We start from the raw sequence: 19,680 nt of genomic DNA, 5'->3' as shown, positions 1-19,680 counted from the left end.
AGTGGGAAGCGGGAAAAAAATTCCAAATGGGGTGAAATTGCAAAAAAAAAAGCAATTCCACCACAGTTTTGCATTTTTTATTTTATTTACGACGTTCGATGTATGATAAAACTGACTAGTTACTTTTATTCTACAGGTCCGTACGAATACGGTTATACCTTATATGGATAGTTTTTATTGCTTTTTGAAATAATAAAAAAGTGGGAAAAAAATCATTTTAATTTTTTTGTCGCCATATTTTGACCCCTATAACTTTTTTGTAATTATGTGTACGGAACTGTATGGGGGCTCATTTTTTGCAGGGTGATCTGTGGGGCGGGGGGAAGTGTATGACTTTTTGATCACTTTTTGTTTAATTTTTTTGTAGAAAATGAAGCGACCAAAAGCGGCGAATGAGCCATTTGGATGCTTTTTTCCATTTTGCTGTTTGCCGTATGGGGAATATACAGTTGTGTTCAAAATTATTCAACCCCCAATGCTGTAAAGGGTTTTAGGGAATTTAGTGTACATTTTTAATTGTGTTCAGAATGAAATCTTGCAAGGACTGTTTAGAGAACCAAATGCAACTAAAATGACATCAATTGTTTTTGTAATACAGTATTAAATGTTTTTTTTGTGATTTTTTTCATTGACACAATTATTCAACCCCTTAAAGACTACCACTCTTAGGCCTCATGCACACGACCGTTGTGTGCACCCGTGGCCGTTGTGCCGTTAGCCGTTTTTTTCTGCGGCTCCATTGACTTTCAATAGGGCCGTTGAAAACTCGGCTTGTGCACCGTTTTTACACCGCGCCCGTGACCCGTGTTTCGAGGCCGTGAAAAAAATATAACCTGTCCTATTTTTTTCACAGCTAACGGATCGCGGCCCCATTGAAGTCAATGGGGCCGTTAAAAACACGTTTGCACACCCGTTTGACACCCGCGTCCGCGTCCGCGTCCGCGCCCGTTTTATTTATTTCATTTGCCATGGGCACTCTGTCTGGCAAAAGTTGTGGCAATAAAATTTGAAAAAAAAAAATGTACAGGAAGTTTAGGGTCACAGATTATGCTAATTTCTAGCCACCTGTGTCTGGAAGCTTCTCTGTGTGGTGAGGCAGCCATAAATTTTTCACTGAGAAGAAAATGCCGAGGTGGAATGTGGAAAAGCTCATCACCCTGGTCCAGGAGAGGCCAGAAATTTGGGATACGCGCAGCAATATATATCTGGATCGGACCAGAAAGGATGCTGCGTGGGAGCAGGTGGCCCGTAGCCTCCGAAAGAATGATTGGGCCAAAGCTGATAGCAGAGGCCGTGCTGACTTAGGTAAGTGAGAGCAATGTAGTTGTGCTGTGCGTGCCCACTGGATGGCAACCAGATTTTGTTTTTAACCCTGAGTTCCCAATAGTGTTTTTTGTGCAGTTCAGCTTCATTTGCCATAAAGGGCCGCACATGCTTTGTTAAAGTGACGTCTATTACATTCCATACAACACCATTTCTAAGTGTAAATGGCTGTCCCACCCTTTGCTCCAGCATACAGTTCTCATGTTTATAATCACATGTTTGTGCCCTTTTTGTCCCAGACACATGTCCTTGTATTTGAGCATCTTAGAGTTGTGACCGACACTTTAATTTTTAAAGTTAGGGCCACAAGGCTTACACGACTAGTATCCTCCATCTTGTTCGTCTGCATTAGTATCCAGACACCTGCTGGACTGTACCATGTGCTGTTTATTTGGTCCTTTTTTTTTGGTACCTTGTTATTCCCGATTTGCTCCCTTTTTTGTAAAATGTCATTTTATGCTGGTTTCTTTGGATCCTTTGTAATATTTTTTTTGTTTTTTTGCTTCATTATGAACAGTGAAACAAACCAAAACTCGCTGGGCCAGTTGCCGGGACCAATTTCGGCGAGAGGTCTCCAGCAAGGGGCGTAGTGGAGAGGGTCCCTCCCGGAAGAGGCCATACATATATACTGCCCAGTTGCAGTTTCTCAGACCCGTAATGGACTTGAGGCCGTAAGTAAATTATGATTTGTTGATCCATTTCTCATTGTGCTTAATCTTTCAATTGTGTATGCCTCAGCTAATGTGTACACGAAAGTAATGGCTTCATTTCTGTTGTACTATTGAAAGCATCTACTTTCTGTGGGGCAGCCATGTACAAAATGTCACAATCCCACATTTTTTGAAGGCACACGCCAAGCATGCCTGAATACATGTAAGTTAACCAGTCCTGCTTGGAGTTGTCGTTGTGCATCAGATGGTGGGCATCAGTTTGCACATGCCTGGGGTTGGTTGTGTCCATCACTTTATGTGAAAGGTTGCCCCCATTCAAACCCGCTGCTGAGCTGTATGATGAGACGACACGTGTAGTGCGCATATAGCACCCCCCCTCTCTGTTTGGTTCCTGCTGCATCAATTTTGGGCAGGTCCCAGAACATAGATGTTTTTAATAATGAAAGGATTTCACAAACGACAAGCCACGTGCGCTCCGCACGCATTATCTCATCATACAGATGTTCTGCGTGTTTGCCTCCTGTTGGTCTTATACCACAATAATCTTTGGAACTTTGCATAGGGATAGGTCATTTATACCTCAAAAGGTGCATGTCTCCCATTTTAATGCAAGTCCAGATTAGTATATCAGTTTTGACATTAGCGGGTGCTTTTATAGTTTCCATATAGATTCCTTTTTTTTACTGACATGTCGGAATTTGATCACCATTTGGTATTGGCCACGTCATTCACATTGCTTTCAATGTATGGCACCAGGACCAACATTGATTCCTTGGTTTGTTTGTGTTCAATGAAAAAAAAAACAGAATCCAATGATGTTCCTTCTAGGCTTGACCACCCGTCTCTGAATGACTGCTCTCATCATGCACATTTGTGGCCCAGTACATGTTATTATTTTGCTGGAAAATAAGTTCGACCAGTTAGACCCTACCTCTTGTATGTTGGTATGGTTGAAGCAGGCCACATACTGGTGAGATGGCGTCAATATCCGCACTGGTTTGGTGCCTGGAATGAATATTCCTCTTCTTTCGCTGGACTGCTTCAACCATCAAACCATGTTTTACCATTACATTACCATTTGCGCTTTACCAGTTGTGACCCATCTTGCCCTATATATTGTAAATACATTTGGAATTGCACTGTTCACATAGATGCATGTGTTTATTGCATATTCTCTTACATTATGTTGTTTCGAGCCACTCCATATGTATAGTGTCTGTATACAGCTGATCACACCTAATATCACTGTTTATTTTCTGTTAAATTTAAAAAGAGATATCTAATTGAGTTTTTACATGTCTTTGAAAAACAGTACTGTGGACAGTCTGGAACCCTCTGGGGAGTCGTCGACAGATGGAAGTGAAACCCCAGCTGTTTTCTCCCCTGCAATTAGTCCGGAACCGACGCCAGCAGAGGAGCCGGAGGAGTCGTCACAGGGCCAGCACCAACAGCCCAGTCCACCCCGTGTCAGGCAGCCGCACCGAAGACGCCCCCGCCAAGTCCCTCCCTCCACCTCTGTGCCAGAGAGTCGGGAGGTTATTGACGCACGCGTCATTGATTTTCTGGCACAGAGGCGGAGTGACGGAGTGGAGGAGAAGATGCTTCGCGGATTGGCGCCCCTTCTGAAAAAAGTGCCGGAACCGGACCACAACGCATGCGTGGCTTCTATAGCGGTGGTCATGAAGATGTTCGCCATCCCAAATCATGGGGACATCCTGGGCCATTTGAACAGATGGATGGTGGATCTTGAAAATGAGGGGCAACCCCAAGTGGCCGGCCAATTTGGACGGGAAAGGCAACCAACTCAGGCGCCTTCTTTTGCCCCACACCCCCAGTACGGGCCACCCCATGGCCATTTGCAAGGGGCATCACAGCCCATTTTCCAGGGCAGTTTGCCCACTGTCCCACAACAGCAGGCTCAAGGAAGGCCACGGTCCTCCTTTCCGGCAGGGTCTTTCACCCAGGACCTCTTTGAGTTATGATTTTCTTTTTTGGGGGTTGGTTTTTCTGTTTCAATTTGTTTGGTTGTGTTTATTTGTCAAAAATATTGATTCTAACCTGTTTTGGTGCTGAATATTTTTGAAAAAAGTTATTTTGTGCACTAAAAATGTGTCTGGTTTTATTTTCTAACATTCCACAAACCATTAACCTTATCATTTGGTGTATATTGCCCAAAAACACACACACAGTATCTACACATGCAACACTTTATTAAGATGCACCGCACCTTTAAATTTATTAACTTTCAACATGAGGTATTAGAAAATTTTATGGACCAAATACTCGAAGTTTAATGATGAAATAGTCTAAATAAATTTAGACCAAAGCATCATTTAAATTAAATGTGTAGATTAAATAAAATATGCGATGTCCACAAAATCTCAGCCCGCAAGCCCACGTCAAGGGTCCTCATTACCTTGCGAGTCCCTACACTCCACTAATACAATAAATTCAAGTAATCTATCTAGAAAATAACAAAAAACTAACGAGCCCAGAAGATTTCAAAAACTGCCACGAATAGCGTCCCTCTGCCATGGCAAGGACCCCTCTGGGCTGTGAAAGTAGTCTGCAAAGAGTTCACGAACTGCAATGCCTGCAGTCCCTGGTCGTCTATGCAGGGTCCTTTCCAAGCCCAAATCTGAAGACGTTGGAAGATCTTCCAAGTCTACAGAAGAGGAAGCCTCGTGAATCCTGGTGAAGTTGTGCAGAACAACACAAGCTTGAATCACCAGGGTAGCATTCTCCGGATCCATCTGTATGGATGACAAGAACACCCTCCACTTGCTAGAGAGTATCCCGAAAGCGCACTCCACATACCGACGGGCACGAGTCAACCGGTAGTTGAAGATACGCCTCCTGACATCCAAACCACGCTTTGGGAAGGGCCGCATAACATGTGGAGTCAATGCAAACCCTTCATCCGCCACGATGACAAATGGAGCCGGCGGACGGGCATATCCGGGCAGTGTTCTGGACTCGGGCAGGGCTAGCTGGTTGGCAAGAAGCCGCTCACCCATTCTAGAAGCACTAAAGATGCGAGCATCCGCAGTGCTTCCATAGGACCCAATATCTACCATTATAAACCGGTAGTTACTGTCAGCAACAGCCATCAGCACTACCGAGAAAAACTGTTTATAATTGAAGAAACGGCTCCCTGAGTGTGGCGGCTTCTTCACACGGATGTGCTTGCCATCCATTGCCCCGATGCAGTTTGGGAACTGCGCTGAATTTTGAAAGCCCTCAGCGATCCGAAGCCAATCGTCCACCTTGGGTTGCGGCATCACCGTCTCTCGGAGCTGCTGCCAGATGACCTGGCAAGTGTGTCGAACAATTCTCGAGATCGTGGAGGTTCCTAATAGAAACTCGAAATGCAGGGATGCAAACGAGTTCCCAGTGGCAAGGAATCTGTTGTGAGAAAAATAAAAAAAATAAGTAACGGAACAACAGAGTCTGGATTCCTTAGCAACGTTCTATACACTACATTATTTAAAACCACACTATGTCTAGTGGAGCGTAACCTATGGGAAGGGTCTCTCTGTGTGCGCCCACAACCATTGTAAATTTGAGGGTTAACAAATATACACCCTAGACTTTACATAGCATTGATCTGCCGAAAGCACACAATTCAAGCGACAGGCAGCATGGAATTAATTCATGCATTGTCTAGCAAATGGTTAAAAACCAAAAGCCCCAACCATATTGTACCACAGTATTCCTGCAAAATTGTCTGGTGTGCTTTTGGCAGTAAAGTAGCCAAATGATGGATGACCAGTCGCACCTCTGTCTGAAAACGGCTTGCCAACTCTGCAACATGTCCATGGATGCTTAAACTAAATTATATTGGCAATGGGGAATACAAACCATACCGGAGCATCATTTGGGGTAAGGGCAGTACTAACACGAAATTTTAACATAAACACTGGTTCTACCCTTTGGAAAAAATGCAGATAGTCATGTGCAAGGTAAGAAATCTGCGAGCAATAGCCATTATGTGAACATTAAATCTGAGGGGTTGGCAGCAGCACAATCCCCTATAAAAGTGAACAGACTGGGATATAGACTTCTAATAGGTGGTACACGCCGCTAGAGAACCTGACAGAGTGACCCAATTCGTTCACACACTCCTAAACACAAACGAATACACCTGTATTTGTGGAAAATTGTCTAGAAGCCAAAAAAGGCATGTAACAGCCTGCAGTAACATGGCTGAGTGACTGACTAAAAACACAATTTGAAACAAACTACAGGCGAATGGCGACGAATCATGGAGTGTCTGGAGCCCTTTATAGATGAACACACGTTTTAAAGCTGCTAAAATAAACCTAACCCCCAAAAAAAAGAATCATATGTCGCAGGTTTTCAAGAGGTTAAATGTAAACAAAAACACCCCCAAGAAAAATAGGATTTAAAAAGAAGGGGACTTCAGGAAACAGTAGCACATGTTTCACAGCAGCCATTTTCTAGCACATGTTCCCCCTGACACAAGCAGTGCACATTACTGGTGAAACTTAACAAGTACTATACTGCTTACCTCAACGTGACGATGAGCCTTTCCTCAGGTGAAATGCTGCGCCTCATATTGGTGTCCATAAAGGTAAGGACAGTACGTAGAGACGACAGCAATCGGTCAAAGGTACCCACTGACATCCGACAGAAGGCAAAGAACTTCTCTGGATGCAGCCGCAGATCTTGGTAAAGGGTATGGAAGTGTCCTTTCCGGTAGCGTTTGGAAACAATCGGATGGACCCAAAAACGTCGCCTTCTAGTCGGTTCATCATTCAACAAAGGAGGGCGCGGACCCCATTGCCGAGAAACGAGCCAATGCACTAAGACCTCTTCCTCTGAATCAGACATGGTGAAACAGCAAAGAGAGCAGCCAAAATAACCTCTGTACTCTGGAAAGACTACAGAAAATGGCCACAAATGCATACTCAGGTGCCCCTGATTTATACCAGTATCCTGGGTGGAGATAGTAAAATGCCATTTTTTTCACCATTCTTGGATTTTTGACGGGACGCAAAAAAAAAACGGTAACACGGACACACGGAAGCGCAACGGAAGCAAAAACGGCCACGGATCACGGAACAACGGAACCACGTTTTGCGGGACGCAAAAAAATACTGTCGTGTGCATGAGGCCTTAAGAACAGAGGTTCATTCAAGTTTTTTTCGATCAGGTATTGAAAACACCTGTGGATGTCAAGGAGCAGCAATCAAGCATAAAAAGCACCAATTAGGCAGATTTAAAAGGACTGTGATACTCAGCTCCTTCTAGACCAGGCATGTCCAAAGTGCGGCCATCCAGCTGTTGCAAAACTACAACTCCCAGCATGCCTGGATAGCGTACAGCTATTAGGGCATGCTGGGAGTTGTAGTTTTGCAACAGCTGGAGGGCCGCAGTTTGGACATGCCTGTTCTAGACATTTACTGGTGTGTTTACAAACATGGTGAAGTCAAGAGAATGGTCCAGGAAGACAAGAGAAGAGGTGATTTCTCTTCACAGGAAGGGCAATGGCTATAAGAAGATTGCAAAGATGTTAAACATACCAAGAGACACCATAGGCAGCATCATTCGCAAATTCAAGGCAAAGGGCACTGTTGAAACGCTAGCTGGTCGTGGCAGAAACAAGATGCTGACTTTGACTGCCGTGCGCTACCTGAAGCGCAAAGTGGAGAAAAGTCCCCGTGTGACTGCTGAGGAACTGAAAAAAGATTTGTCAGATGTGGGTACTGAAGTTTCAGCTCAGACAATAAGGCGCACACTGCGTAATAAAGGCCTCCATGCCAGAACTCCCAGGCACACCCCCTTGCTGTCTCCAAAGAATAAGAAGAGTAGACTGCAGTATGCCAAAAGTCATGTGGACAAACCACAAAGGTTTTGGGATAGTGTTCTGTGGACTGATGAAACAAAATTAGAACTGTTTTGGCCCATGGATCAACGCTATGTTTGGAGGAGGAAGAACAAGGCCTATGAAGAAAATAACACCTTGCCTACTGTGAAGCATGGCGGGGGGTCAATCATGCTTTGGGCCTGTTTTGCTTCTACAGGTACAGGGAAGCTTCAGCGTGTGCAAGGTACCATGAATTCTCTTCAGTACCAGGAGATATTAGATGAAAATGTGATGCAGTCCGTCACAAACCCGAGGCTTGGGAGACGTTGGACCTTTCAACAGGACAATGATCCCAAGCATACCTCCAAGTCCACTAGAGCATGGTTGCAGATTAAAGGCTGAAACATTTTGAAGTGGCCATCGCAGTCACCAGACTTAAATCCGATTGAGAACCTCTGGTGGGACTTAAAGAAAGCAGTTGCAACGCGCAAGCCTAAGAATGTGACTGAACTGGAGGCTTTTGCCCATGAAGAATGGGCGAAGATACCCGTAGATCGCTGCAAGACACTTGTGTCAAGCTATGCTTCACGTTTAAAAGCTGTTATAACTGGAAAAGGATGTTGTACTAAGTACTAAGATTGAATGTCACTTGGGGGTTGAATAAAACTGATAATGATGTGAGCACAGAAAAGACATTTGTGGTTATTTCATTATAAATGTTATGTTATATTTGTCTGACTTACAAGTGCCTTTTTGATTTAATTGTAAACAAGATGACTGAAATGATCAAAATCAATGTCAAACTGGACAAAACACTCAATTTCAGTGGGGGTTGAATAATTTTGAACACAACTGTATTTTTATATTTTTATATTATGGGCGTTTTTGCACATCGTTCTTTTATTTTGATTTTGAGAAAAGGGGGGTGATTTGAATTTTTATGGGTTTTTTTTACACTTTTTTATAGCTCCAATAGGGAACTATAACATGCAATCATTAGATTGCTATTGTCATAGACCCCAATGCACTTGCATTGGAATCTATGATGGTTTTACTACTTTCCTATGGAGCCCTATCCATAAGAAATACAATGCAGCTGCCTCCTGTCATTCACAAAGACTGGGGCTGCTGCACACACGCTTCGGCTCCTCCGATCGCCGCACGGGGAGCCGGAGCATAACCGGAAGCGCACGCTTATGGTTTTAAGCGCATCAAGATGCCATGGTCAGGATAGACCATGGCATCTGAGGGGGCTAAATATTTGTGATCGGCATTACTGCCACCCGCGGCTATGGCGCTCACAGCGCTCAGGAGCGGGCGCCATCTTTAAAGACCCGTCGTTAAGGGGTTAAAAGTACAGAGATTCTAATTTATAAAATAGTGAATTTTTCCAAATTTTCTGTACGTTTTGGATTTTTTTCTTAAATAAAGGTAAAATATATTGACTCATGAATTTACCATTAACATGGCATACAATGTGTGACGAAAAAACAATCTCATAATGGCTTGGATAAGTAAAAGCATTCCAAAGTTATTACTACATAAAATGACACATGTCAGATTTGCAAAATTAGGCTTGGTCAGGAAGGGGGTAAGTGGCCTGGTCTGGAAGTGATTAAAAATGTTCAGCCATTTTTTAAAAACAAGGGTTAGAAAATCAGTCTATTTGCAGACTGTTGATCCTGAGTTCCGACAGCAGTCAGCTGTTGGGCACATCTGAAGCCTCTTCTCTGACCTCATAAACAATTAAACTGTTATCAAACTGATAAGAATATGGCTTAAATTTGTGTTTATGAGGTCAGGAAATCTGAGATAAGGACTCACATGAGTTTATGGGAATGAAAAGTTATCCTCTGCAAACAGACTGATTTTCTTAACCCTTGTAACTGAAAAATAGCATTTTTTTAAAAGCCTAAAAGCCCTATTGAAAAAAAAATGCTAAAAATGTGTGCAGAGCCTAAATAATATCATCTTATACAGCTAACTCTAGGTGCACGGTTTAATTTGATCATGGGATTCTCATGCCTGGGGTTCCCCTAGTAATTGCGAGCCCTGGTTTATCACTATCTAAAATTGGTCTTTGTCTCTGTCCCTATGAGCGCTATTTAGAGAAGTAGCGAGTGTAAGGGCAATAGGTAAGCAATTGGTTGCTTCAAAATGCTCAGCAGCCTACTGCAGTGTCTTTAAGACATTGATGCTCCAGCTTTTAGATTTTCAGCAGCTTTCTAATAATCCCATATTATCTAGTAAAATCCTATAATGAGGCGACTTTTTGAACATCATTTTAATTGTTACGTTTAATCAGGCTGTGCTTTGTATTTATTAGTTTATTGTAAGGCATCCATTTAAAGAACTTATTAGAGCCACTGATTTTTGTAATCTGTATTTATTTAAATTAATTAAAGTGACATTAATTGGCATTATTCCCCATGGTCTAGCTAAATAATTTGCATTTACTGCAGATGATTAACCATGTAATCACTCAAACCTATTTTTTCCAGAGGATTGAGACTAATTCAGCTACTTCAATAGACACTCACGCGAGCATATACTGTACACATTTGCATACAGTGTATCAGTTTACAATGAAAGTAGACTTGTATGCCTTTGGTATACACAATACCAGTTTTTGAGACTCTGTTACCGCTCTGGTCATTGGCTCTGTCGCTATGGGTTCCCACTGGGTTCCAGCGGCGCATACCCGCCAGCCTTTTTCTCCTTCTTTTCGGTGGGCTTGAATGCTAAAGTAGCTCTGTCGCTCCAGACAAGCTGCCATCTGTTTCCTGTTGACTAGGCCTCTCTCTCTCTCTCTTTTTGTCCACAGCATGAGAATATATGTTCCTTCTGCCCACACCCTATTCTTCATCCAGCCAATGGTTGGTCACCCTGGGGTACTTGAGGCACCTTCTCCTCGGGGAAGGTGCCTGAGCAATAGGTTCTAGTTCGCTAGTGTTCTGCAATAGTTTGGTGCTTCTACATTGCTCTGCTTGTGTACCAATTTCATCCTGTTTCCTGGAATTAACCCTTCACTGCCTGACCTGACCTCTGTCTGATCTCCATTGTAACCCTGAGCAAACTCTTCCTGCCCTAACCTTAGCCTGCCCCTAACTACGGTTCAACATTTGTCTGATATCTTGGTGCTCCATACTGGTTTCTCTTGAACCCATGGGTCATCCGTCACCTGAACAGAGACTGCTCCAAGAGGTAGCAGCCTGGTGGTCCCCCTGCAGTTGAGTCCAGATCTCTGTATAAAGCGTGAAGACCAGGGGAGCCACTTACATGATGCTTTTAGGATTAGCCCTAAATCAGGTCTTTTCAAGTGATACAGCAGATTCACATCTTCTGTCATAGATATATAGAGCAATGCCTATACCACTGCAATGTTTTTAATTGCAAAACTTTGGCCACGACTGCAGCATAATAGAAATATATGGAGTCACAACACAACTTGCAAGTTGGCATGACTCCAACCCCAGAATCGCAAACAAATTCAGCAGTGTTGGATTTTTGGGGTCACAATCATAGCAATATGCAAGTTGCATTGGGAAATCCTTTATATTAAGCTACAATGCTAAACAGAGATCTTTGGTTATGATATGCTTGTCACAAACAAAGCTCCAGCCATATAAACAAGCAATTGTAATGTAAAGTAGAAATGAGTGTGGGTGAGGGAAAGCTTGACTCCAAGATATCCTTTACTCAGTGTATATTCACACATTGCAAAAATAATTCTGTTAAAAAAAACATCTGTGTTGCATGCACATATTGCAGCGGATTTACCATTTCAATTGCAGAGGATTAAATCCACAATAAAAATCTGACTTTTCCACGAAGGAAAAGCATGCTCCGTGTAGAGTTTTCCACCACACATGGATGGTGCTTTGAACATTTTTTTTTTTTATTGCAATGTAAATGTTCCCTCTTCATCTTACCGACAGACACAACATGCCGCTACATATACAACTCCAGATGTTTTACAATTAATCGCTTTGAATCTAGTGGGAGGGGTACTACCGACTAGCTGGGTGGGCTGGATTTTAGGGTTATATAGCACCCCTTAGTGAGGTGGTTTGCAGCCAGACCCTGGGAAGATGCTTCTCTCTGTTCATTTGATGCAAGTCCCTAAGGAGCTAGAGTAGAGGATGAGAGTGGTAGTGGCTCTGGCTATCACAATGGTGTCCCTCAGACCATTGCTTCCTAAGGCCGGTGCAGCAAAAAAAGGGGGCACCCTTTCTTTCCTCAGGGCATAGCCTGATTATGGTGCTCCAGCCTGATGGTAGCTGGGGTGCTTGTGATGTTGTGATGTTAGATGCCTGTATGGGTGCAAAGCATGGTACATAGAGTGCAATGGCTGGCCAATGGTGCAGGAGTCAGCATCGGAAGAGAAGACTGCCGATTATTGCTGATGCCGGCAGTTTTCTCTTCCGGGTGTAGTGTGACGTAATCGGCGCAGGCACACTGAGGAAGGAGCTGGCAAGCGTGCGTCCTTCACTCAGTACGCCTGCGCTGATCGAGGAACGTTACGGCGCAGGCGCGGGAATTCAGCAGCAGACGGGGCCAGCGGGAGGAGGAGAGCGCTCGCTGGCCCTGTCTATCAAGAGGAGATGGGGCGTGTCTAGAAGCGACAGATGCGGCGGCTACCAGCAAGTACACGCCCAACTTGCGGGAGAGGGGGTCATACCATGGTGGAGTAATAAAGCCCACTGTAATGCCCGCCCAGTAGAAATAATTCTCCTTAAATTGTGACAGTGCAAAAATACCCCCTTGTAATGCCCCCAGTTGAGCTAATGTCCCCATAGTGCCCCTATAATGTGCCAGTATAACATACCCCTATATAGTGCCCCAGTAAATGCCCCCATAGTGCTCCTCTCCCCCCTTCCTGCTAGTGCCCCCCATAATGTACCAGTATAAAATGCCCCATATATATAGTGCCCCAGTAGATGCCCCTCAGTGTCCGGCCTCTGATAGGCTGCCGGCCTAGTGTCCCCCATATTGCCCCCAATAATGTGCCAGTGAGTGTCCCCATAGATGCCCCCCATCATGTGCCAGTATCAAGTGCCTCTCTCCTTCCCACCCCCATGTGCCAGTATCATAGTGCCAGTATCATAGTGCCAAACCCCCCCATGTGCCAGTATCAAGTGCCTCTCTCTCCCCCCCCATATCCCAGTATCATAGTGCTATCTCCCCTCCCAAAAAAGTGGCAGTATCAAGTGCCTCTCCCCCCATGTGCCAGTATCATAGTGCCAAACCCACCCATGTGCCAGTATCATAGTGCCAACCCCCCACATGCCAGTATCAAGTGCCTCTCTCTTCCCCCCCATGTCCCAGTATCATAGTGCCACCCCCCCCCCCCCAAAATGTGCCAGTATCAAGTGCCTCTCTCCCCCCATGTGCCAGTATCATAGTGCCAAACCCACCCATGTGCCAGTATCAAGTGCCAACCCCCCCCCACATGCCAGTATCAAGTGCCTCTCTCCTCCCCCCCATGTCCCAGTATCATAGTGCCATCTCCCCCCCACCAAAAAAAGTGCAAGTATCAAGTGCCTCTCTCCCCCCCCCCCCATGTGCCAGTATCAGGTGCCTCCCCCCCATGTGCCAGTATCAGGTGCCAACCCCCCCTCCCCCCCAGGTGCCAGTATCAGGTGCCTCTCTCCCCCCCCCCTAGGTGCCAGTATCAGGTGCCAACCTCCCCTCCCCCCCAGGTACCAGTATCAAGTCCCTCTCTCCTCCCCCCATGTCCCAGTATCATAGTGCCATCTCCCCCCCCCCCACAAAAAAAGTGCCAGTATCAGGTGCCTCTCTCCCTCCCCCCCATGTGCCAGTATCAGGTGCCAAACCCTCTCCCCCCATGTGCCAGTATCAGGTGCCTCTCTCTCCCCCCCCCAGGTGCCAGTATCAGGTGCCAACCCCCCTCCCCCCATGTGCCAGTATCAAGTGCCTCCCGCTCCCCCAATGGCAGTAACAGTCGGGTATTAAAAAAAATAAATGAACACTTACCTCCATGTCAGCGATGTGATGCAGCCTTTTCCTGTGTCCCGCCCTGTATGTCCATATATGGAGTCAGTGCTTGTATTTCAGAAAAGTTTCTGCTGGGATTTGAACCCACAACCTTCTGTATCAGAGGCAAAGCACTTACCCACACAGCCATAAGAGGTGCAATGTGTCTAACTGAAAAATATGAGACTTCTACTGTTATAGCTGGCTAAGTGTACATCTATACACATGACAGCTGCTCATATATAGAGATATAGCAGAGCTGAGTGTGCTGGGACAGCTGTCATATAGAGATATAGCAGTGCTGGGTGTGTTGGGGCAGCTGTCATGTGTATAGATGTACACTTAGCCAGCTATAACAGTAGAAGTCTCATATTTTTTTTAATCAGCTGGAATGCAGCCTTTATGGCTGTGGGGGTAAATGCTTTGCCATTGATACATAGGAGGTTGTGGGTTCGAATCCCAGACACATCAGGAGACTTTAGGAGACAGTAAGATTAGATCACATTAGCGAGGGGCCTGGTCAGCCGCCGCTGCTGCTGTGAAGAACTAACTTGAAAATAAACTGTCACACACGCTGCCGGGGCACTGGGCCCCGAAGCAGCTTCTTCCCCGGTAGTTACGCCACTGGGTGCGGGTAATACAAGTGATGATCAAACAGATGCAGATGATGATGTAGGAGGAGGCGTTGTCATCATTAGGAGGTGAGGGTGGCAGCGTGCCCGTGAGACTTGCACAGTGAAAGCAGTGGAAGATCTGCAGCCAAACGTGGGAGGGGTACACTATCTGCTACTTGGGAGACTACATGTGAGGAACACACTAGCAGTACACAGTACACCAGTTTGGCTCGAGCATCTCGATGCTCGGCACATTGCAATATTTGGCCAATAAACTTGGCTACGCAGCCAATAAACGTGCAAATGAGTAAGGCCCTTCACTGTAGTCAGGGAGATAGTGTAGGGAGTGAAATTTTCATTTTTTCAGTTGAAAAACTTGTCAGAGACCCAAAAGTCCTTTTAAGGACTATTGTGTGTGGCAGCTATATCTATTTTTAGCACATCTTGTGCTAAATAGTGTGCAATATTTAGGCCGCTGCAGACAGCGACATTATCTGCACTACATCTCCTGTGTAACGTGTGCACATCCCAAAAATATCAGTGGCATCCAGTGTACTTTTTCCATAGACGGTGTCCGCTGTACATCTCCTGTGTAACGTTTCCACATCCCAAATACCTGTGACATTCCCTGTAATTTTTTCTTAGCTGCTGGTGACATCAGCGACATTATTTGCGGTATTTCTCCTGTGTAACGTTTTCACATCGCAAATACCTGTGACATTTCCTGTAATTTTATATTAGCCGCTGCTGACATCAGCGACATTATCTGCGGCATATCTCCTGTGTGACGTTTCCACATCCCAAATGCCTTTTTTAATTTGTTTTGTGCATACACTTACAAATCCTACACTATTGTATGTGTGACATACTTTCAAGGATATATACCATTTAATATGAAGAAGGCAAGCAGTAAGGGACAGGGAAGTGGCCGTGATGCTGATGGTGCACACAGAGGCCGTGGCCCTGGGCACGTTGAAACTGTGCCTTCTACCAGAGCACAAGAAAAAAAATCATCCATGATACCTAGCTTCATGTCCCAGTTTGCAGGGCGGCACAGGACAACGCTCTCAAAGTCAGACCAGTGCGACCAGGTGGTAGGTTGGATTGCAGCAGATAATGGTTCCAGTCAGTTAAGCACCACCCTGTCTTCCACCAAGTCCAGTCTCAGTAGACAAGAGTCTGCTCAACGCAATCCTCACCCTGATCCTCCTTCCTCACACCATGGAGAGTCTTGTCAAACAAGTGATCCCACACTCGGATATTCCGAGGAGCTCTTTTCAGCACCAGGTGTCAGGGTCAGGTGTCAGAGTCAGGTTTCAGGTGTCAGGGTCGGGTGTCACACTGGCATTATTCTGATACTTGACAATGATATCTGACCATGTCCTAAAATGAACACTGTACACATGCACTTTAACATTACCATCATGTTGGGGACTATGTATTTATGCTCTTTTTTTGTATGAACTCATATGAATTTATTCATTACTTTACCAATCATGGTTTTCTATTGGGATTAGAGATGGCCTTGCGGTTCGTTTGCACGTTCGCGTGTTCGCGATTCACAGAACATGCGAACAGACGGAGATATTCGCGCCCTCCATATTCTTTTACATTGTGAAGAACTTTGACCCATGACACATCCATCAGGTGGTACAGGACAGCCAATTGAGACGTTTTTATCACATGGACAAACCCCCTACCTTATCAATAAACCTGATCTGGCCGTCATTTTATATTTAGTGTTTTGAGTGTGGGGGGAGGTTGCTGTGTGGAGCAGGTATAGGCTGTTAGGGACACCAAATGCTAGCTAATAGGGCCACAAAAGTCCTTTTAAGGACTGGTATAGGTGTGCTATCGATAGGTGTGATACACAGAGGGGTGCGATATACTTATAATATACTTTTATAATGAGTCAAAAACACATAGATCTATATAGTGATCACATGGAAGTCAGGGGCCTAGGGGCTTACTAGGGCCATTTTTATATAGGGTAAGGTTCCGGACGGGGTTGCTATTATCAGGGCGGATGGTCTGTGGTTAGGCTATCAGGGCCAGAATAGCACCCCCCTGTAGGGCAATATCAGGGACAGTACTTCAATACCACATCATCATCTAGCCCAGGGATAGATGGTGTTTGCTTTCCCTCCAGGATTCATGGATGTGCACTGGAACCCCCCGGATTGTGGTAGGACATATGGTTTCTGATTTGGTGCCACCGAGCACCTGATTTAGTGCCGCCGACCACCCTTCAATCCAGCAGTGGTGGTCATTTTTGCACACTATAGGAAAATGCAATTGCCTCTCTGGTGGCAGGAACCATGGGGGCGGATAGGTTAGCATGATACAATCAGTTAAAGGGGATGTCCAATGTCTCATTCTCACCTCCTTTCCCCTACCACAGCTCACCACTTTATGTGTTTTGTGTAGGCAGTGTTATGCACTTAGAATTGGCGGTATAGGCTGACATCATTGCGCTGCTTGCCTAGACGAGCACACTACTGATGCAGCTAAGAGCTAATATGTCTATTAGCAGTTTCTACACCAGCTGCTCCCGCTCTGCTGTACCAAATACCTCCTGGGCTTCTAGACACCTGCCATTAGGAAGGATGCGTCTATACATCCGAAATACTGTCTGCTGCTGTTTTTTTTTTTGTTCAATGTGGATGTTTTTAATGCATTTCCAGTAAAGAAGATATGGAGTTTTTACACCACGCGTGCAAGAGGATTAATCCGGAGTATGGTGGAGTAGCATGGACTGAGCTGACACCGTTTTCTACGGTTTCCCCGAGAGCACAGTGGACACTCCAGTCTGTGCGGTACCGCATGACAGGGTGAGCATACATTTACACACTTTGGGGGTTATTTATTAAGACTGGCGTTTTTATTAAGACCCTATATGGGTCAGCTGAAGTTATGAAGAAGCGCCGCCCTCTCCATAATTTCGGCGCACCCAGCGCCACTTCTAAATGTGTAACAGCTTCCTTGCTGGCTTACATTTAGACCATTTTCTACTCCTAAACCAGGCATAGAAAATGATGAATGAGACGGGCCTGCCAGCCTCCCCCCTTTCCCACCCACACCCACATTTTTAGAGCTAGCGTGAGCGGGGAAAAGTTGCAGATTGCATGTATTTCTGGATAATAAATAACCTCCCTTTGTTTTCCCTCTGCTTTGGGCTACTGCGCATGCTGGTCCACCGATTGCTATTGCATTGTAGAGTTGTGGCCAAGTTGGTAGATGCTGCGCATGCGAAATAATTGTTCTCACGCGATGAAAGCTACCAAAACCTTAGAAGTTAGAGAAAATACTGCACATGTGCGGCCACTGCTCCGGTATCGCAGCATTTACTGTAAACTATAGAAACAAAAGGAATAAAGTATAGCGAGTGAAGGAGGCCATGACAGTAATAACATACATAGGGTAAGTTGTTTTTTAGGTAAAGCGACACTAGACATGATGGAAATACCCCTTTAAAGTGTTTCGGATCCCACCAATCAGATATTGATGACCTGATGTTGGTTGGTTACTACAGAGATGTTCTTATTGAAGGGAATGGGAGCAGCGCTGCAGTTACCATCTCCGTCTACTGCACAATGGAACAAGCTGTGTAGTTCCTGCACCAGCTTCTGGCGCTGGAGCTACCTCAAAACTGCTGATCAGTAGGGGCGGTGTCAGACACCCCCAATCAGATATTGATGGCCTATCCCGAGGATAGACCGTCAGATGTAAACTATTCGACAACCCCTTTAAAAAATAGTTAATTTCTGATCATTCATTGCCTTCAACGAAGTATTGATTTACATAAGTGAGTAGATGTCTAGAACTCTTTCACTACCTCCACTTCAGCTTTATTTATGATGCAAAGGATTATACTGGTTGAAAACAGCAGTTAATGTGGTAGCACATCCTGTAACCACGAGAAACCTCGTCATTCTTCATTTCCATCTGAGGGTCGTGTCACGGTAAGCGTTTTTACCTTGACCAATTTAATTAAGGTTACAGGACACAAAGCAATCATTTCTGCAAAAGCAAAAAACTGATGTTAAACTTGATGTTCAAAAGGAATGTTTTCCTCTCCGTAAATACATTTTCTGGAAATAATATGCGGCAAGCCTGCAGCGACAGAAATATGCTATTATTAACCTTTTTATTAACCATTTTTCTTTGGTGTTAAAAAGGCATTAAAAATTCTGGTGGAAGGTTTATTAGCTTTATTTGAGAAGCACTTTCATATTCGGGATTTACATTTTCAACATATTCAAAAATGAATTTCACAAAAAAAGACTTTTGATCTTTAATGTAAAAAATTAATTTCACAAAAAGTGACTTTCGTTATGGGTTATTACATATAAAATACATATAAAATTGAGCTACTCTTTCCTCCTGTTTTATGTCTCTATCAAGTGCTAACACTTGCCACATTCTTTCTTTTCTACTGTTTATAGGAAATAAAGTAATTGAGAACCAAACATGCAAAATATCACAAAATTCTAGAGTCTTTTTTATTATTTCAGTAGACAGTGAAATCTCTTAGAGACCACCACCTAAAGTGTCAGTCTCTATGAATAAAACTGTGCATGGTGAAATCTGTGAAACTTCTAATGCAATAATAAAATACAATAGTGTATAGAGAAATGAGTGTGTCAGATAGCAAAGATCAAGATGACCATAATGGTGCCATGTAGAGATGAGCGGAGTATTGGAAAATTAGATTCTGCTGCTTCGCCAAATTTTGCTAAAAAATTAGTTTCATGACGAATTACTTAGCAACAAAGCGCATTTCTTTGTAAGTAGTGGGGGCAATGACAGGGAGCGGCGATTGCACCGCTCCCCATCATTGTACCCTTCAGATGCCACGTTCATAACTGATCGCTGCATCTGAAAGCAATGATACAGTGTAAAATAAAATAAAAAATGAATAAAAACCATACTTACCCACATCCATTTGATCGCAAAGAGTTGGCCACCAACATTCTTGATTAAAGATCTATTGTGAAATCTTGGGAGGCCTGTGATGACATCATCACGTTGGCCGGGGAGGTGATGTCATACATTATCGCACACAGGATTTCACTCGGGATCTTCAATCAAGATGGCGGCGGCCGGCTCAAAAGGATGGGGTAAAAAAAAAAATGTTTTTTTTTTTACCCCATTTCAGGCAAATTCAATTTACTACCACGAAGCCTGAGGAAATTCGGCTTTGCGGCAAATCTAATTTTCCCTGAAATTCGGATCAAATTATATT

At 44.4% G+C, this 19,680-nt stretch overlaps 1 protein-coding gene across 1 annotated transcript in view; it reads left to right on the top strand.

Moving 5' to 3' along the window:
- The first annotated feature begins 1,886 nt into the window (after positions 1-1,886).
- LOC122945445 overlaps positions 1,887-19,680 on the top strand; it is a 40,215-nt gene continuing 22,421 nt past the window's right edge. Inside the window, exons 1-2 of the mRNA XM_044304514.1 lie at positions 1,887-1,994; positions 3,307-3,828. Coding sequence (XP_044160449.1) covers positions 1,981-1,994; positions 3,307-3,828 — 536 coding nt within the window. The 5' untranslated portion in view covers positions 1,887-1,980. The remainder of the gene's footprint in view (positions 1,995-3,306; positions 3,829-19,680) is intronic.

Source organism: Bufo gargarizans, chromosome 8 (genome assembly GCF_014858855.1).
Source record: "Bufo gargarizans isolate SCDJY-AF-19 chromosome 8, ASM1485885v1, whole genome shotgun sequence".
Classification (NCBI taxonomy): domain Eukaryota; kingdom Metazoa; phylum Chordata; class Amphibia; order Anura; family Bufonidae; genus Bufo; species Bufo gargarizans.
This window is presented reverse-complemented; position numbering and strand designations above follow the sequence as displayed.